Source organism: Oncorhynchus masou, unplaced genomic scaffold, assembly GCF_036934945.1.
Source record: "Oncorhynchus masou masou isolate Uvic2021 unplaced genomic scaffold, UVic_Omas_1.1 unplaced_scaffold_817, whole genome shotgun sequence".
NCBI classification, from domain to species: Eukaryota; Metazoa; Chordata; class Actinopteri; order Salmoniformes; family Salmonidae; genus Oncorhynchus; species Oncorhynchus masou.
Window position 1 is genome coordinate 232844 of NW_027014646.1, and position 20584 is coordinate 253427.

General features: G+C 49.3%; 1 protein-coding gene across 1 annotated transcript in view; it reads left to right on the forward strand.

The window, feature by feature from the left end:
• The first annotated feature begins 5 nt into the window (after nucleotides 1-5).
• The window catches only part of LOC135537569 (intermembrane lipid transfer protein VPS13C-like), a 94017-nt gene continuing 73438 nt past the window's right edge, over nucleotides 6-20584 (forward strand). Inside the window, 5 exon segments of the mRNA XM_064963700.1 lie at nucleotides 6-32; nucleotides 262-340; nucleotides 343-563; nucleotides 11893-12192; nucleotides 13284-13673. Of these exon segments, the coding sequence (XP_064819772.1) occupies nucleotides 6-32; nucleotides 262-340; nucleotides 343-563; nucleotides 11893-12192; nucleotides 13284-13673 (1017 nt within the window).

Genomic DNA, 20584 nt, shown 5'->3' on the forward strand with positions numbered 1-20584 from the left:
TCCTGATGGCTGCTGATTTTCTTCCTATGAACGTTTGACCCCGTTTCTCTAGTTAGGCCCGAGTTAACTAGGCCCTAGTTAAAGCCATTCCTAGACTAAATCATCAATATCATTGGTCCAAGTTTGTTTTTAAACCAGGACTAGATTCATCTAGGTCCCACAAACCAACCTATTGTTTACAAGTTTGCTTACAAAATAAAATGTAAAAATGTTGAAAATTTCAGCACGTTTATTCAATAACGTTCTGTCATTTCTGCTCAGGCATTCTCTGAGGGCACAGCCTCTACCTTTGACCACAGTCTGAAGGAGAAGGCCCCCTTCACCATCCGTAATGCGCTGGGCATCCTCTCACCGTGCAGCACAGTGCCAACCTGCGGGCGGTGGCCTCCCCTGGGCAGGGCAAGCTCCACGAGGTGGGGGTAGGGCAGAGCGTGGACCTGCAGTACTCTGGGTCGGGAACCTCCACACGGGGCAAACTGTCCGCTTTGCAACGCCAGGAGAGCTGCCTCTTTAACCTCAGCATCGGTCAGTGGACTACTCTATATTTATTTACACCTTTATTTATTTACACCTTTATTTATTTGACCTTTATTTAACGAGGCGAGTCAGTTAAGAACAAATTCTTATTTTAAATGACGGCCTGGGAACAGTGGGTTAACTGCCTGTTCAGGGGCAGAACAACAGACTTGAACTTGCAACCTGCTGGTTACTAGTCCAACACTCTAACCACTAGTCTACCTGCTGGTTACTAGTCCAACGCTCTAACCACTAGTCTACCTGCTGGTTACTAGTCCAACGCTCTAACCACTAGTCTACCTGCTGGTTACTAGTCCAACACTCTAACCACTAGGCTACCTGCTGGTTACTAGTCCAACGCTCTAACCACTAGTCTACCTGCTGGTTACTAGTCCAACGCTCTAACCACTAGTTTACCTGCTGGTTACTAGTCTCACACTACGCTGGTTCTAACCACTACTAGGCTACCTGCTGGTTACTAGCTGAATTCACTAGGTCCAACATCTAACCACTAGGCTACCTGCTGGTTACTAGTCCTAAATGCTCTAACCACTAGGCTACCTGCTGGTTACTAGTCCAACACTCTAACCACTAGGCTACCTGCTGCTGGTAACCACTACTGGTTACTAGTCAACACTCTAACCAGCTACCAACACTCTAACCACTAGACTACCTGCTGGTTACTAGTCCAACACTCTAACCACTAGTCTACCTGCTGGTTACTAGTCAACACTCTAACCACTAGGCTAACACTGACCCAATGCTCTAACCACTAGTCTACCTGCTGGTTACTAGTCCAACACTCTAACCACTAGTCTACCTGCTGGTTACTAGTCCAACACTCTAACCACTAGGCTACCTGCTGGGTTACTAGGCTACCTGCTGGTTAATGCTCTAACCACTAGGCTACCTGCTGGTTACTAGCCCAACACTCTAACCACTAGACTACCTGCTGGTTACTGACCCAACACTCTAACCACTAGTCTACCTGCTGGTTACTAGTCCAACGCCTAACCACTAGGCTACCTGCTGGTTACTGGCCCAACACTCTAACCACTAGGCTACCTGCTGGTTACTAGTCCAGCGTTACTCCAACACTCTAACCACTAGGCTACCTGCTGGTTGCTAGTCCAACGCTCTAACCACTAGGCTACCTGCTGGTTACTGGCGTCCAACACTCTAACCACTAGGCTACCTGCTGGTTACTGGACCTAGGCTAACTGCTCTAACCACTAGGCTACCTGCTGGTTTCAACACTCTAACCACTACTACCTGCTGGTTAACCAACGTTCTAAGGCTACCTGCTGGTTACTAGTCCAACGCTCTAACCACTAGGCTACCTGCTGGTTACTGGCGCCAACACACTAACCACTAGTTACTACCTGCTGGTTACTAGTCAACACTCTAACCACTAGTCTACCTGCTAACCACTAGGCTACCTGCTGGTTACTGGCCCAACACTCTAACCACTAGACTACCTGCTGGTTACTAGGACTACCTGCTGGTTACTGGCCCAACACTCTAACCACTAGACTACCTGCTGGTTACTAGTCCAACGCTCTAACCACTAGTCTACCTGCTGGTTACTAGTCCAACGCTCTAACCACTAGCTACCTGCTGGTTACTGGCCCAACACTCTAACCACAAGTCTACCTGCTGGTTACTAGTCCAACACTCTAACCACTAGTCTACCTGCTGGTTACTGGTCCACCACTCTAACCACTAGTCTACCTGCTGGTTACTGTCCAACACTCTAACCACTAGTCTACCTGCTGGTTACTAGTGGTTACTAGGCTACCAACACTCTAACCACTAGACTACCTGCTGGTTACTGGCCCAACACTCTAACCTGCACCAACACTCTAACCACTAGACTACCTGCTGGTTACTGGCCCAACACTCTAACCACTAGGCTACCTGCTGGTTTGACCCAACGCTGTAACCACTAGGCTACCTATTGGTTACTTACTAGCCCAACACTCTAACCACTAGTCTACCTGCTGGTTACTGACTAACCAACTGGTTACTAGTGCAACTCTAACCACTAGGCTACCTGCTGGTTACTGGCCTGCACTACACTCTAACCACTAGACTACCTGCTGGTTACTAGCCCAACACTCTAACCACTAGACTACCTGCTGGTTACTGGCCCAACACTCTAACCACTAGACTACCTGCTGGTTACTAGTCCAACACTCTAACCACTAGGCTACCTGCTGGTTACTGGCCCAACACTCTAACCACTAGACTACCTGCTGGTTACTGGCCCAACACTCTAACCACTAGACTACCTGCTGGTTACTGGCCCAACACTCTAACCACTAGACTACCTGCTGGTTACTGGCCCAACACTCTAACCACTAGACTACCTGCTGGTTACTGTTACTGGCCCAACACTCTAACCACTAGCCACCTACCTATGGTTACTGGTACTGTACTGGTTATGTTGCTTGATGTGGTCTCTCCTTCTTTTACATTTCAACAGAGTATGTATGTCTCTGTTTCTCGTCCTGCACTAAAGCGTCGTTTAGGGAATCCTGTTTCCCTGTTTTTGAACTAAATGGGATATATTATTATATATTCGAACCTGGCCCAAACAGCTCGGCATGGGATTTTTAATGTTATTCCTCTGCCATTGGATAATAGACTACCTCGAGTCAGTAGCTGGAACAATGTCCACTGGTCCTGTCTCCTCCACAGTTCCTTCCTAGACTACCAGTGGTTAGATCTCCAACCTGGCGGTGGATCATCTGCCTAGTGCAGGAGGCTCTATAACGTGAGAGATCCCGTGCTGCAGGAGAACGTGTCTGTGTTGGTACAGATTGGCTAGGCTACCTCGGAAGGAAACAAGGTCATCACCGTCCGATCTCCGCTACAGGTCAGCAAATCACTATGGAGCTGTCCTCCATCACTGGCCCAACACTCTCTAGACTATGGAGCTGTACCTCCATCACTCTCTCTATGGAGCTGTCCTCAACATCACTACCTCTATGGAGCTGTCCTCCATCACTAGACTCTCTATGGAGCTGTCCTCCATCACTCTCTCTATGGAGCTGTCCTCCATCACACTCTCTCTATGGAGCTGTCCTCCATCACTCTCTCTATGGAGCTGTCCTCCATCACTCTCTCTCTATGGAGCTGTCCTCCATCACTCTCTCTATGGAGCTGTCCTCCATCACTCTCTCTATGGAGCTGTCCTCCATCACTCTCTCTATGGAGCTGTCCTCCATCACACTCTCTATGGAGCTAAAGTGTGTCCTCCATCATTCCTCTCATTGGATAATAGATCGAGTCTATGGAGCTGTCCTCCATCACTCTCTCTCTATGGAGCTGTCCTCCATCACTCTCTCTATGGAGCTGTCCTCCATCACTCTCTCTATGGAGCTGTCCTCCATCACTCTCTCTATGGAGCTGTCCTCCATCACTCTCTCTATGGAGCTGTCCTCCATCACTCTCTCTATGGAGCTGTCCTCCATCACTCTCTCTATGGAGCTGCTATGGAGCTGTCCTCCATCACTCTCTCTATGGAGCTGTCCTCCATCACTCTCTCTATGGAGCTGTCCTCCATCACTCTCTATGGAGCTGTCCTCCATCACTCTCTATGGAGCTGTCCTCCATCACTCTCTCTATGGAGCTGTCCTCCATCACTCTCTCACTCTCTATGGAGCTGTCTCTCCATCACTCTCTCTATGGAGCTGTCCTCCATCACTCTCTCTCTATGGAGCTGTCCTCCATCACTCTCTATGGAGCTGTCCTCCATCACTCTCTATGGAGCTGTCCTCCATCACTCTCTCTCTATGGAGCTGTCCTCCATCACTCTCTCTATGGAGCTGTCCTCCATCACTCTCTCTATGGAGCTGTCCTCCATCACTCTCTATGGAGCTGTCCTCCATCACTCTCTATGGAGCTGTCCTCCATCACTCTCTCTCTATGGAGCTGTCCTCCATCACTCTCTCTCTATGGAGCTGTCCTCCATCACTCTCTATGGAGCTGTCCTCCATCACTCACTATGGGGCTGTCCTCCATCACTCTCTCTGTGGAACTGTCCTCCATCACTCTCTATGGAGCTGTCCTCCATCACTCTCTGTGGAGCTGTCCTCCATCACTCTCTCTCTATGGAGCTGTCCTCCATCACTCTCTCTCTATGGACTGCTATGGAGCTGTCCTCCATCAGCTGTCCTCTCACTCTCTATGGAGCTGTCCTCCATCACTCTCTCTCTCTATGGAGCTGTCCTCCATCACTCTCTATGGAGCTGTCCTCCATCACTCTCTCTATGGAGCTGTCCTCCATCACTCTCTCTATGGAGCTGTCCTCCATCACTCACTCTCTATGGAGCTGTCCTCATCACTCTCACATCTCTCTATGGAGCTGTCCTCCATCACTCTCTCTATGGAGCTGTCCTCCATCACTCACTATGGGGCTCTCTCTCTATGGAGCTGTCCTCCATCACCTCTCTCTATGGAGCTGTCCTCCATCACTCTCTCTATGGAGCTGTCCTCCATCACTCTCTCTATGGAGCTGTCCTCCATCACACTCTCTCTATGGAGCTGTCCTCCATCACTCTCTCTATGGAGCTGTCCTCCCATCATCTCTCTATGGAGCTGTCCTCCATCACTCTCTCTCTATGGAGCTGTCCTCCATCACTCTCTCTCTATGGAGCTGTCCTCCATCACTCTCTCTCTATGGAGCTGTCCTCCATCACTCTCTCTCTATGGAGCTGTCCTCCATCACTCTCTCTATGGAGCTGTCCTCCATCACACTCTCTATGGAGCTGTCCTCCATCACTCTCTCTCTATGGAGCTGTCCTCCATCACTCTCTCTATGGAGCTGTCCTCCATCACTCACTATGGGGCTGTCCTCCATCACTCTCTCTCTGTGGAACTGTCCTCCATCACTCTCTCTATGGAGCTGTCCTCCATCACTCTCTCTATGGAGCTGTCCTCCATCACTCTCTCTATGGAGCTGTCCTCCATCACTCTCTCTATGGAGCTGTCCTCCATCACTCTCTCTCTATGGAGCTGTCCTCCATCACTCTCTCTATGGAGCTGTCCTCCATCACTCTCTATGGAGCTGTCCTCCATCACTCTCTCTCTATGGAGCTGTCCTCCATCACTCTCTCTATGGAGCTGTCCTCCATCACTCTCTCTATGGAGCTGTCCTCCATCACTCTCTATGGAGCTGTCCTCCATCACTCTCTCTCTATGGAGCTGTCCTCCATCACTCTCTCTCTATGGAGCTGTCCTCCATCACTCTCTCTCTATGGAGCTGTCCTCCATCACTCTCTCTATGGAGCTGTCCTCCATCACTCCATCACATCATCACTCTCTATGGAGCTGTCCTCCATCACTCTCTCTATGGAGCTGTCCTCCATCACCATCTCTCTATGGAGCTGTCCTCCATCTACTCCATCTCACTCCTATGGAGCTGTCCTCCATCTATGGAGCTGTCTCCATCACTCTCTCTATGGAGCTGTCCTCCATCACTCCTCTCTCTATGGAGCTGTCCTCCATCACTCACTCTCTATGGAGCTGTCCTCCATCACTCTCTATGGAGCTGTCCTCCATCACTCTCTCTATGGAGCTGTCCTCCATCACTCACTCTCTATGGAGCTGTCCTCCCATCACTCACTCTCTATGGAGCTGTCCTCTCATCACTCTCTATGGAGCTGTCCTCCATCACTCTGGAGCTGTCTCTCCTATGGAGCTGTCCTCCATCACTCTCTCTCTCTGTCCTCCATGGAGCTGTCCTCCATCACTCTCTCTATGGAGCTGTCCTCCATAACTCTCTATGGAGCTGTCCTCCTGTAGGCTATAGACACATCAACAGCTTTCAGTAGAGGTAATAATGTGGTATGGACTAGGTAATGAACGCAGCTGATATTAAAATACATTTGAGCTGTTTCATTCAGCACTTTTCAATTACCAGTAAAATCAGTGTTTTTGTTTCTATTGAGTCAAAAAAAGGATAATAGTCCTTAACTGACTGTTTTTCAAGCGTGGTTTTGTGTTTCAGATCCAGAACCATTTCTCAGTGCCGTTTACCATCCTGAAGTATTGTCCCAAATCTCAGAGGGATGGTTAACTTTCTCTATGGAGCTGACTGGCAGGTCCTCCATCTGATGTTGCCTATGGAGTCCCTCCATCACTAATAACCATGTTGGAGGACAGGTAACCATGTCTATGGACAGGTCTATGGATGTCCATGCTCCTGGGACTCCATACAGGTAACTCTCTAAGCTGTCCTCCTGTTGGTAGCCTATGTTCTACAGGTAGGACCGGGTAATAACCATGTTGGTAGGATGGATAATAACCATGTTGGTAGGACAGGTAATAACCATCGGTGACAGTATAACCATGTTGGTAGGACAGGTAATAACCATGTTGGTAGGACATGTCGGTAATAACCATGTTGGTAGGACGGGTAATAACCATGTTGGTAGGACAGGTAACAACCATGTCGGTAGGAGAGGTAATAACCATGTCGGTAGGACAGGTAATAACCATGTTGGTAGGACAGGTAATAACCATGTTGGTAGGACAGGTAATAACCATGTTGGTAGGACGGGTAATAACCATGTTGGTAGGACAGGTAATAACCATGTTGGTAGGACAGGTAATAACCATGTTGGTAGGACAGGTAATAACCATGTTGGTAGGACAGGTAATAACCATGTTGGTAGCCCTGGACTCCTACAGGTAATAACCATGTTGGTAGCCCTGGACTCCTACAGGTAATAACCATGTTGGTAGCCCTGGACAGGTAATAACCATGTTGGTAGGACAGGTAATAACCATGTTGGTAGCCCTGGACTCCTACAGGTAATAACCATGTTGGTAGGACAGGTAATAACCATGTTGGTAGCCCTGGACTCCTACAGGTAATAACCATGTTGGTAGGACAGGTAATAACCATGTTAGTAGGACAGGGACATTGGTCCACATGTAAGACCATGTTGGTAGGACAGGTAATAACCATGTTGGTAGGACAGGTAATAACCATGTTGGTAGGACAGGTAATAACCATGTTGGTAGGACAGGTAATAGCCATGTTGGTAGGACTCCTACAGGTAATAGCCATGTTAAGGTAATAACCATGTTGGTAGGACAGGTAATAACCATGTTGGTAGGACAGGTAATAACCATGTTGGTAGCCCTGGACTCCTACAGGTAATAACCATGTTGGTAGGACGGGTAATAACCATGTTGGTAGGACGGGTAATAACCATGTTGGTAGGACAGGTAATAACCATGTTGGTAGGACGGGTAATAACCATGTTGGTAGGACAGGTAATTGCCATGTTGGTAGGACAGGTAATAATCATGTTGGAAGGACATGTTGGTAATAACCATGTTGGTAGGACAGGTAATAACCATGTTGGTGGTAATAACAGGTAAGTAACCATAGGACGGGTAATAACCATGTTGGTAGGACGGGTAATAACCATGTTGGTAGGACAAAGGTAATAACCATGTTGGTAGGATGCTAACCATGTTGGTAGGACAGGTAATAACCATGTTGGTAGGACGGGTGATAACCATGTTGGTAGGACTTGGGTAATAACCATGTTGGTACGGGTAATAACCAGGTAATAACCATGTTGGTAGGACAGGTAATAACCATGTTGGTAGGAGTGGCACCATACCATGTTGGTAGGACAGGTAATAACCATGTTGGTAGGACGGGTAATAACCATGTCGGTAGCCCTGGATTCCTACAGGTAATAACCATGTTGAGTAGCAGACCTTACACAAGGACTTACACACAGACCTACACACAGACCTTAATAACCAGGTGACCTTAGCCAACACAGACCTTACACACAGTTCCTAGTGCTTTAACACAAGGTCTAGTGACTCTTAGACCTTACACAGAGACCTTACTAGGACCTTACACAAGAGTTTACACAAGACCTTAGAGAGGGACCTTACACAGAGACCTTAGAGAGGGATTTTTGTTCAGAGAGAGGACAACTTTAACACAGGGTTCCTGTTTCTGTACCAATGTTGTTAACACATTTCAGTAAATGTGTTCTCAGTCAACCAATCAGGTAAAATAAGGGTAATTCATTTTGATTCAGTTTCACCTGGTAAGACCACTCCTCCTGAACAGTAGGAGGAGCTGTGTAGTTGTTGCTGTCCTCCTCAGACAGCACACGTTTATGACACCAGGGCACTCGTACTCGTGTCCACCAACGAGTGTTCGAGTAACTTCTCCTTGAATTGCCGGAATTATATTTGCTACTTATCATCGTAGGAAGCGAGATACACTTTTACCGGAGTGTTTGCACGTGTGAGCCGCCCGTCGCACATCTACTCGAAGGACAATTTGACGTTATTATATTGGTTACTTATCGTATGAATGGACAGCTCTATTTCAACGTAGCTTCTGAAAGGCCGGTGGTCGCAGCGTACAGACAAAGGATACTATTTATCAGATGCTAATCATAAACAGGAAATTAAGAGGTTGATGTGTGATGAGCTGGGTCGCTTGGGAGATCCGGGTGTCCCCTTGCTCAATCTCAGTGTCTGTTATCCGGCTCGAAGGACCACGTTCGAGAGAGTGGCACCATAAATATTCTAGTGCTTTCAACAAGTGTTCTAGTGCTTTCAACAAGAATTCTAGTGCTTTCAACAAGAATTCTAGTGCTTTCAACAAGAATTCTAGTGCTTTCAACAAGTGTACTAGTGCTTTCAACAAGTGTACTAGTGCTTTCAACAAGTGTACTAGTGCTTTCAACAAGTGTACTAGTGCTTTCAACAAGTGTTCTAGTGCTTTCAACAAGTATTAACCCCCTAGACCCACCGGTGCGTCAATATAAGTTGCATAACAAAAGATTCCCCTTCAAAATCTGACAGTTTAAATTAGAGATGTTTTTATTGCATTGTATGCGTATCAATCCACTGCATCCACTAGTGTCATGTTTCAGTATCAATCCACTGCATCCACTAGTGTCATGTTTCAGTATCAATCCACTAGTGTCGCGTTTCAGTTTCAATCCACTGCATTCACTAGTGTCACGTTTCAGTACCAATCCACTGCATCCACAGTTTCAGTATCAATCCACTGCATTCACTAGTGTCGCGTTTCAGTATCAATCCACTGCATCCACTAGTGTCACGTTTCAGTATCAATCCACTGCATCCACTAGTCATGTTTCGTATCAATCCACTAGTGTCGTTTCCAGTATCAATCCACTGCATTCACTAGTGTCGCGTTTCAGTATCAATCCAATCCACTAGTGTCGCGTTTCAGTATCAATGCATTCACTAGTGTCGCGTTTGTATCAATCCACTGCATTCCACTAGTGTCGCGTTTCAGTATCAATCCACTAGTGTCGTGTTTCATTCACATCCAGTGAAATGTGCGTTTCAGTACCAATCCACTGCAGTTCACTAGTGCATTCGTTTCAGTATCAATCCCTGCATTCACTATCCACAATCTGCATTCACTAGTGCACGTTTCAGTATCAATCCACTGCGTTCACTAGTGTCGCGTTCAGTATCAATCCACTGCATTCACTAGTGTGTCGTATCAATCCACTGCATTCGAGGGGACTTCTTTGTATCAATCCACTGCATTCACTAGTGTACGTTTGAAAGTATCAATCCACTGCATTCACTAGTGGCGTTTCAGTATCAATCCACTGCATCCACTAGTGTCACGTTTCAGTATCAATCCACTAGTGTGGCTTTCAGAAATGAACTGCTAATTCCATGAGAGTATCAATCCACTGCAACCCACTAGTGTCCTCGTTTCATAGTATCAATCCACTAGTGAGGCGTTTCAGTATCAATCAATCCACTGCGTTTCAGTATCAATCCACTAGTGAAAGTGTATCAATCCACTGCATTCACTAGTGTCGTCTCAGAAGTATCAATCCACTGCATTCACTAGTGTCGCGTTTGACAGTATCAATCCACTGCATTCACTAGTGTCCGTTTCAGTATCAATCCACTGCATTCCACTAGTGTCACGTTTCCAGTCCACTGCATTCACTAGTGTCCGTTTCACTCAATCCACTGCATTCACTACTGTCTATTTGGCTAGAGCAGTCTGTGTTGAAATGTGGCAGAGGTAGAGAGGTGTTTTGTCAGACCATTAGAAATCCCGAAAATTACTAACTTACTTAGCATCCGAACGGTTTGACATACCAACTATAACCATATTTTATGGAAAGGATAGACTCTCACGAACACAACGGTGTTCTCCGTGTTGCTCTATGACTTACAAGTGTCGAGGGGACTCGTCTGAAGTCGGGACCGTTGACGTGACAACTTCTTTGTTTGTAGCGTCAGAACCGTTTGTGCTACAAATTAGTTGAAAGTATCTGGAGCATCAGCATTTGGGGGTTTGATTACAGGCTCAAAATGGCCAGAAACAAAGACCTTTCTTCAGAAAATCGTCAGTCTATTCTTCTTCTGAGAAATGAACGCTAATTCCATGAGAGAAATTGCCAAGAAACTGAAGATCTGACACTTAGATAACGCTGTGTACTCCTCCTTCACAGAACAGCAGTCTCAACGTCAACAGTGAAGAGGCGACTCCGGGATGCAAAGAAACAGCCAAATCTCAGACTGGCCAATAAAAAGGAAAGATTAAGTTGGACAAAAGTACACAGACACTGGACAGAGGAACTCTGCCTAGAAGGCCAGCATCCCAGAGTCGCCTCTTCAGATATCTGTTGACGTTGAGACTGGACAGAGGAACTCTGCCTGAAGAAGCCAGCATCCCAGAGTCTCCTCTTCTCTGTTGACGTTGAGACTGGACAGAGGAACTCTGCCTATAAGGCCAGCATCCGGAAGTCGCCTCTTCGCTGTTGACGTTGAGACCGGTGTTTTGCGGGTACTATTTAATGAAGTTGCCAGTTGAGGACTTGTGATGCGTCTGTTTCTCAAACGTGACACTCTAATGTACTTCTCCTCTTGCTCAGTTGTGCACCGTGGCCTCCCACCCCTCTTTCTATTCAGGCTAGAGACAGTTTGCACTGTTCTGTGAAGGGAGAAGTACACAGCGTTGTACGAGATATCTAAAAAGGGTCCTAAAACTCTAAATCCATAGTTTGAACCATCTTAAAACAATTCCATATGTCAGTTTAGCGATTCCCAACCGCTTAGAGGGTTAGGGTTAAACAAATGTTCTAGAACTTTAAACAAATGTTCTAGAACTTTAAACAAATGTTCTAAGACAAATATTCTTGTACAAATGTTCTAAGACTACAGACTCCCTGTCCTTACCTTGTTTCACTCCTCTCTTCTCTCTGACGCAGATGTCAGTTTGGGTTATGTTCAACTAGATTGTTAGTTATATGTGGTTAAATGTGGTCTCCTCATTATGTGTGGTTAAATGTGGTCTCCCCGTCTCTTCTCCCTCTATAGGTGTCAGCTCTTCCTCCAGCCAGCTGGGCGCCTGGAGGGCCAGAAGACAGTCCGTCGTCTACCTGTATCGCCTGGAAGGAGCAGGTCCACCTGAGCTCTGAGGTGCGGTCCCTTCTCCAGTGTCCGTCGGCAGACAGCAGCTTCCTGCCCCTCCAGGTGACCACCTTGGCCACACCAGATCACCTGTCCTTCATTTCCTCCCAGCGAGAGGACGACTGGGACCCTGCTTACGTCATCCACCTCCACCCAGCTGTGACCCTCCGGAACCTGCTGCCTTACAGCATCAGATATCTACTGGAGGTAGTGACACTTAGATAACCTAAACATGAAGACAGTCACTAGGCTAGGATCTAACCCTAGACCTGTACCCTGCCTTACAGCATCAGATATCTACTGGAGGTAGTAGCACTTAGATAACCTGAACATGAAGACAGTCACTAGGCTAGGATCTAACCCTAGACCTGTACCCTGCCAGCATCAGATATCTACTGGAGGTAGTAGCACTTAGATAACCTGAACATGAAGACAGTCACTAGGCTAGGATCTAACCCTAGACCTGTACCCTGCCTTACAGATATCTACTGGAGGTAGTACCACTTATCTACTGGATAACCTAAACATGAAGACAGTCACTAGGCTAGGATCTAACCCTAGACCTGTACCCTGCCTTACAGCATCAGATATCTACTGGAGGTAGTGACACTTAGATAACCTAAACATGAAGACAGTCACTAGGCTAGGATCTAACCCTAGACCTGTACCCTGCCTTACAGCATCAGATATCTACTGGAGGTAGTAGCACTTAGATAACCTGAACATGAAGACAGTCACTAGGCTAGGATCTAACCCTAGACCTGTACCCTGCCTTACAGCATCAGATATCTACTGGAGGTAGTAGCACTTAGATAACCTGAACATGAAGACAGTCACTAGGCTAGGATCTAACCCTAGACCTGTACCCTGCCTTACAGATATCTACTGGAGGTAGTGACACTTAGATAACCTAAACATGAAGACAGTCACTAGGCTAGGATCTAACCCTAGACCTGTACCCATGCCTTAACCCAGACCTGTATCAGATATCTACTGGAGGTAGTACCACTTAGATAACCTAAACATGAAGACAGTCACTAGGCTAGGATCTAACCCTAGACCTGTACCCTGCCTTACAGCATCAGATATCTACTGGAGGTAACTCTACACATTCCAGTGACTAAGGGAAGAAGTGTTTAGACTAAAATAAAGCACAAAATAACAATCAGCCAGCCTCTCGACTTTGATTTCATTATTTCCTGTTGTTATGCCATGTTGAGGTGCCTCTACAATGCGAAGATACTTTCCTCACGGATACATTTTCAAACTTGTGTCGACCCATTAATCCGTCTCTCCAGGGCTCAGCAGAGTTCCACGAGCTCCAGGAGGGCAGCGCTGCAGACGTTCTGAATGCCCGTATAGGAGGTGAGATCATGGAGATGGTCCTGGTTAAATACCAGGGCAGGAACTGGTCCGGACGTATCCGTATCGCCCAGGACATGCAGGAGTTCTTCCCTGTGTGCTTCACCTGCGACTCGGCCGAGACGCTGACCGTGGACCTGAGCGTGCACGTGGCGCGGCTGCATGGACGTCTGACGCTGGCTGTGTTTAGCCCGTACTGGATCGTCAATAAGACGTCCAGGGTTCTGCAGTACCGCGCGGAAGACGTCTCCGTCAAACACGCGTCGGACTTCAGGGACGTCGTCCTCTTCTCCTTCAAGAGAAAGAACATCTTCAGCAAGAACAAGGTAGGAAAGCGTCTGACTGTCTTATTTTATTGAACCTTTATTTAACTAGGCAAGTCAGTTAAGAACATATTCTTATTTACGATGACGGCCAATCAAAAGGCCTCCTGCGGGGACGGGGGCTGGGATTAAAATAAATAAATACAATATAAATATAGGACAGAACACACATCACGACAAGAGACCCAACACAACACTACATAAAGAGAGACCTAAGACGACAACATAGCAAGGCAGCAACACATGACAACACCGCATGGTAGCAACACAACATGACAACAACATGGTAGCAGCATAACATGACAACAACATGGTAGCAACACAACATGACAACAACATGGTAGCAACACAACATGACAACAACATGGTACCAGCACAACATGGTACCAGCACAACATGGTACCAGCACAACATGGTACCAGCACAACATGACACAACATGGTAGCAACACGACATGACACAACATGACAACAACATGGTAGCAACATAACATGACAACACCGCATGATAGCAACACAACATGACAACAACATGGTAGCAACACAACATGACAACAACATGGTACCAGCACAACATGGTACCAACACAACATGGTACCAACACAACATGGTACCAACACGACATGGTAGCAACACGACATGGTAGCAACACGACATGGTAGCAACATGACATGGTAGCAACACGACATGGTAGCAACACGACATGGTAGCAACACGACATGGTAGCAACACGACATGGTAGCAACACGACATGGTAGCAACATGGTAGCAACACGACATGGTAGCAACACAACATGGTAGCAACACAACATGACAACAACATGGTAGCAGCACGACATGGTAGCAGCACGACATGACAGCAACACGGTAGCAGCACAAAACATGGTAGCAACATGCTAGCAACACGACATGGTAGCAACACGGTAGCAGCACAAAACATGGTACAAACATTATTGGGCACAGACAACATCAGAAAGGTCTAGAAGGTAGAAACAACAATGCATCACACAAAGCAGCCACAACATTTCAGTAAAAGTGTCCATGATTTAAGTCTTTGAATGAAGAGATTGACATTAAACTGTCCAGTTTGAGTGTTTGTAGCAGCTCGTTCCAGTCATAGCTGCAGCAACTGGTAGACGATTTCATGGGATGTGCGCAACGGATACTTGGGGTTAACAGAATGTGACTGGCAGACATTTTGTGGAGGATGACGGATGCAATAGATCTCTCAGATAGAGAGGCCAAGACAGGGTTTAGCAAGCATCAATCAGTGTGTCAACAACGGGTTTACAGAGATGACCAGTTTACAGAGGAGTATAGAGAGCAGTGATCTGTCAACGGGTTTACAGAGATGACCAGTTTACAGAGGAGTATAGAGAGCAGTGATCTGTCAACGGGTTAACAGAGATGACCAGTTTACAGAGGAGTATAGAGAGCAGTGATCTGTCAACGGGTTTACAGAGATGACCAGTTTACAGAGGAGTATAGAGAGCAGTGATCTGTCAACAGGTTTACAGAGATGACCAGTCTACAGAGAGCAGTGATCTGTCAACGGGTTTACAGAGATGACCAGTTTACAGAGAGCAGTGATCTGTCAACGGGTTTACAGAGATGACCAGTTTACAGAGGAGTATAAGACTGTCCAGTTTGGTTTTAGGAAAGAGATGACCAGTTTAACTAGAGAGCAGTGATCTGTCAACGGGTTTACAGAGATGACCAGTTTACAGAGAGCAGTGATCTGTCAACGGGTTTACAGAGATGACCAGTTTACAGAGAGCAGTGATCTGTCAACGGGTTTACAGAGTATAGAGAGCAGTGATCTGTCAACGGGTTTACAGAGTATAGAGAGCAGTGATCTGTCAACTACATTTTAAAGAGATAGAGAGCAGTGATCTGTCAACGGGTTTACAGAGATGACCAGTTTACAGAGGAGTATAGAGAGCAGTGATCTGTCAACGGGTTAACAGAGATGACCAGTTTACAGAGGAGTATAGAGAGCAGTGATCTGTCAACGGGTTTACAGAGATGACCAACAGAGAGCAGTGATCTGTCAACGGGTTTACAGAGATGACCAGTCTACAGAGGAGTATAGAGAGCAGTGATCTGTCAACGGGTTTACAGAGTATAGAGAGCAGTGATCTGTCAACGGGTTTACAGAGTATAGAGAGCAGTGATCTGTCAACGGGTTTACAGAGATGACCAGTTTACAGAGTACAGAGAGCAGTGATCTGTCAACGGGTTGACAGAGATGACCAGTCTACAGAGGAGTATAGAGAGCAGTGATCTGTCAACGGGTTTACAGAGTATAGAGAGCAGTGATCTGTCAACGGGTTTACAGAGATGACCAGTCTACAGAGGAGTATAGAGGGCAGTGATCTGTCAATGGGTTTACAGAGTATAGAGAGCAGTGATCTGTCCTATAAGGAGCATTGGTGGCTAATCTGATGGCGGACTGGTAAAGAACATCTAGCCACTCGAGACCCTTACCTGCCAATCTTAAATTATGTCCGGCATGGGTAGGATGGTCAGTCTTCAGGGTTAGTTTGGCAGCTGGGGGAAGAGGACCGATTAGCTTTGGCCAAGTCAATAAAAACAGTAGCTCATTGTTGCTTAGAATCAATGGCGATGGTGACATCATTGAGGAGCCTTTTAAGGTTGCAGGGACACATCCATAACCTGAGCGGGAACCAGATTCAACCTTAAAGAAGAAAGTGTCTAAACCATCTGACCCAGCTTTTATTTGGGGGGGATGGTCAAGTTTAAGGAGCTCCTTTAGCACCTTGGACTCAGTGACCGCCTGCAGGGCGGTACAGGGGGGGGTCAAGTTTAAGGAGCTCCTTTAGCACCTTGGACTCAGTGACCGCCTGCAGGGGGGGGTCAAGTTTAAGGAGCTCCTTTAGCACCTTGGACTCAGTGACCGCCTGCAGGGGGGGGTCAAGTTTAAGGAGCTCCTTTAGCACCTTGGACTCAGTGACCGCCTGCAGGGCGGGGCAGGGGGGGGGGGACGTGGGAGAATCATCGGGGATAGTCGCATTAGAAGGGGTGGGAGATGAGGAAATGTTGGACGGACAAGGAGGCCTGGCTGAGTGCAGTAGGAATCCTGAATGTTGTACAGCAATTTCACCAAGTAACATAGTCTGTCCCACGGTCGGGTAAAGAAAGTTCATAGTCAACAAAGTACACAGGAGTCATGAGGCAAAATGCACAGACAAATGGTTTAATATATAACTACTTGGGGCCATTGTAAGTTCAGAGTCACTCACCCCAACAGTGTCTGTGGGCTGGAGGTGAGCGAAAGCTTGGGAGAGAGGAGGGAGTGTGGTGGGGGTACCTGTACCAGACAGGGGGAGAGAGGGGGTACCTGTACCAGACAGGGGGAGACAGGAGGGAGTGTGGTGGTGGTACCTGTACCAGACAGGGGAGAGAGGGGGGACTGTGGGGGGGGGTACCTGTACCAGACAGGGGGAGAGAGGAGTGAGTGTGGGGGGGTACCTGTACCAGACAGGGGGAGAGAGGGGGGTACCTGTACCAGACAGGGGGAGGGGGGGTACCTGTACCAGACAGGGGGAGACAGGGGGAGTGTGGTGGGGTACCTGTACCAGACAGGGGGAGAGGGGGTTGAGTGTGGTGGGGGTACCTGTACCAGACAGGGGAGAGTACCTGTACCAGGAGGGAGTGTGGTGGGGTACCTGTACCAGACAGGGGGGAGGAGTGTGGTGGGGGTACCTGTACCAGACAGGGGGAGTGAGGGGGGGTACCTGTACCAGACAGGGGGAGAGGGGGAGTGTGGTGGGGTACCTGTACCAGACAGGGGGAGAGAGGGGGAGTGTGGTGGGGGTACCTGTACCAGACAGGGGGAGAGAGGGGGAGAGAGGGGGGGGTACCTGTACCAGACAGGGGGAGTGAGGGGTGAGTGTGGTGGGGGTACCTGTACCAGACAGGGGGAGAGAGGGGGAGTGTGGTGGGGTACCTGTACCAGACAGGGGGAGAGAGGGGGGGTGTGTGGTGGGGGTACCTGTACCAGACAGGGGGGAGAGGGGTGACTGTGGTGGGGGTATCTGTACCAGACAGGGGGAGAGAGGAGGGAGTGTGGTGGGGGTACCTGTACCAGACAGGGGGAGAGAGGGGGGTACCTGTACCAGACAGGGGAGAGAGGGGGAGTGTGGTGGGGGGTACCTGTACCAGACCGGGGGAGAGAGGGGGGGGTACCTGTACCAGACAGGGGGAGAGAGGGGTGGGGGTACCTGTACCAGACAGGGGGAGTGTGGTGGGGGTACCTGTACCAGACAGGGGGAGTGTGGTGGGGGTACCTGTACCAGACAGGGGGAGAGAGGGGTGAGTGTGGTGGGGGTACCTGTACCAGACAGGGGAGAGAGGGGGGTACCTGTACCAGACAGGGGGAGAGGGGTGACTGTGGGGGGGTACCTGTACCAGACAGGGGGAGAGAGGGGGAGTGTGGTGGTGGTACCTGTACCCACCAGACAGGGGGAGAGAGGAGGGAGTGTGGTGGGGGTACCTGTACCAGACAGGGGGAGAGAGGGGGAGTGTGGGGGTTTGTGTGGGGTGGACCTGTACCAGACAGGGGTGAGTGTGCAGGGGGTATAACTTTTCAAGACAGGGGTTAGAGAGGAGGGAGTTTGATTTGTCTAATACCTGTACCAGACAGGGGGATAGAGGAGGGGTACCTGTACCAGACAGGGGGAGAGAGGGGGAGTGTGGTGGGGGTACCTGTACCAGACAGGGGGAGAAGGGGGAGTAGGTGGGGGTACCTGTACCAGCACTGGAGGGGGATTGGGGGTACCAGACAGGTGGAGACAGAGTTGTCTTGGGGGGAGTATCCAAGATAAGGGGGAGAGAGTGTGTGGTGGGGGTACCTGTACCAGACAGGGGGAGACAGGGGTGAGTGTGGTTGGGGTACCTGTACCAGACAAGGGGAGAGAGGGGGAGTAGGTGGGGGTAGCCCAGTACCAGACAGGGGGAGACCCGGGGGACATTGTCGCTGGGGGTACCTTTTCATTTCACTTCATTACAGTACAGGGTTTGATTTGTTTGATCGTAGCTGGGGGGGGTACCTGTATCCAGACAGGGGGGAGAGGAGGGGGAGTGTCGTTCTTTTAACCTACCAGACAGGGGGAATAGCAGGGTAGTACCTGTACCAGTACAACGGGGGAGAGAGGGCTAGTACCAGACAGGGGGAGGAGGGGGGGGGGTCTTTGTATCAGACAAGGTGTAGAGAGGGGGATTTTGTGGTAGCTGGCCAGCTATTGTCGTTCCAGACAGGGGGAGAGAGGGGGAGTGTGAATAGGGGCACCTAGTAACTAGACAGTACAACGGGTTTTGTTTGATCGTAGCTAGGGGCTACCTTTGTATCTAAGACAATTGGGGGAGAGAGGGGGAGTTTCTGGGGTTAGCTAGCCAGCTAGGGGGAGAGTTCTTTTAAGGTGGTGGCAATCAACCTGCTAGCTAGCCAGCTAGCCCCGAATAACAGCACTGTAGAAACTATTACAGGGGAGAGACTTGTGGTGTAGGGTCAACATCGCACCAGACAGGGGGAGCCTACTCCAGGGGTACCTGTATCATTTCAATCAGGGGTCAATAAGATTCTTGCTAGGGTACCTTAACTTTCAGACAGGGGGAGACGGGGAGTGTGGTGTCATACCAATCTCCAGACAGGGGGAGTGTGGTGGGGGGTATCCCTGTTCTCTACCAGACAGGGGGAGAGGGGGAGCGTGGGGGTAATCTGGTGGTCCCAGACAGGGGGAGACGTGGAGTTGTGGTCTCCGGTAGCCTCTGGAACTGCAGACTGGGCCAGACAAGGCAGAGTTCATCTCAGCCATGACCTCCCTCCAGAGGGGGACTTGTGGTGGGGGTACCTGATACCAGACAGGGGAGACTAGGGGCTCTCTCTTGGGGGTACCGTGTTCTCGCACACCCGTACTTCAGACAGGGGGGAGAGGGGGATCTCTCCCAAGTGGTGGGGGTCCTGTACCCAGACCTCCTTTGAAGGGGGATGCTGGTGGGGGTACCAGCCCTTTCAAGCTTAACACAGGGGAGACAGGGGGAGTGTGGTCGGGGTACCTGTACCAGACAAGGGGAGCCTTGAGGGGCTCCTTGGTGGGGGTACCTGTACCAGACAGGGGGAGAGAGGGGGAGTGTGGTGGGGGTACCTGTACCAGACAGGGGGAGAGAGGGGGAGTGTGGTTGGGGTACCTGTACCAGACACTCACAAGGCAGTGTGGTGGGGTCACCTGTACCAGATGGGGAGAGAGGGGTGAGTGTGGTGGGGTACCTGTACCAGACAAGGGGAGACCACTACCTTGTGGTTTCCCTCTACCTCTCATCCAACACTTCCGACACTGGGGGGATGGTATCGGGGTCCCAACCTTCGCTCTCTCTGTGGGGGTACCTCTCCCAGACAGGGGGAGAGAGGGGGAGTGTGGTCATACCTTACCAGACCAGGGGGATTCTGCCTCCTCAACCCTGTACCAGACAGGGGGAGCATCCTTTGACTCTGGTGGGGGTACCTATACCAGACAGGGGGAGAGAGGGGGAGTGTGGTGGGGGTACTCTGTACCAGACAGGGGGAGAGAGGGGTGAGTGTGGTGCGGGGGTACCTGTACCAGACAGGGGGAGAGAGGGGGAGTGTGGTGGGGTACCTGTACCAGACAGGGGGAGAGCAGGGTGAGTGTGGTGGGGGTACCTGTACCAGACAGGGGGAAGAGGGGGAGTGTGGTGGGGTACCTGTACCATTTTGACAGGGGAGAGAGGGAGTGTGGTGGGGGTACCTGTACCAGACAGGGGGAGACTGGGGGAGTGTGGTGGGGGTACCTGTGACGGCCGGCCCAGACAGGGGGGGGGGAGAGGGTACCCTTCTCCAGGGAGACCTTGTGGTACCTCACCTGTACCAGACAGGGG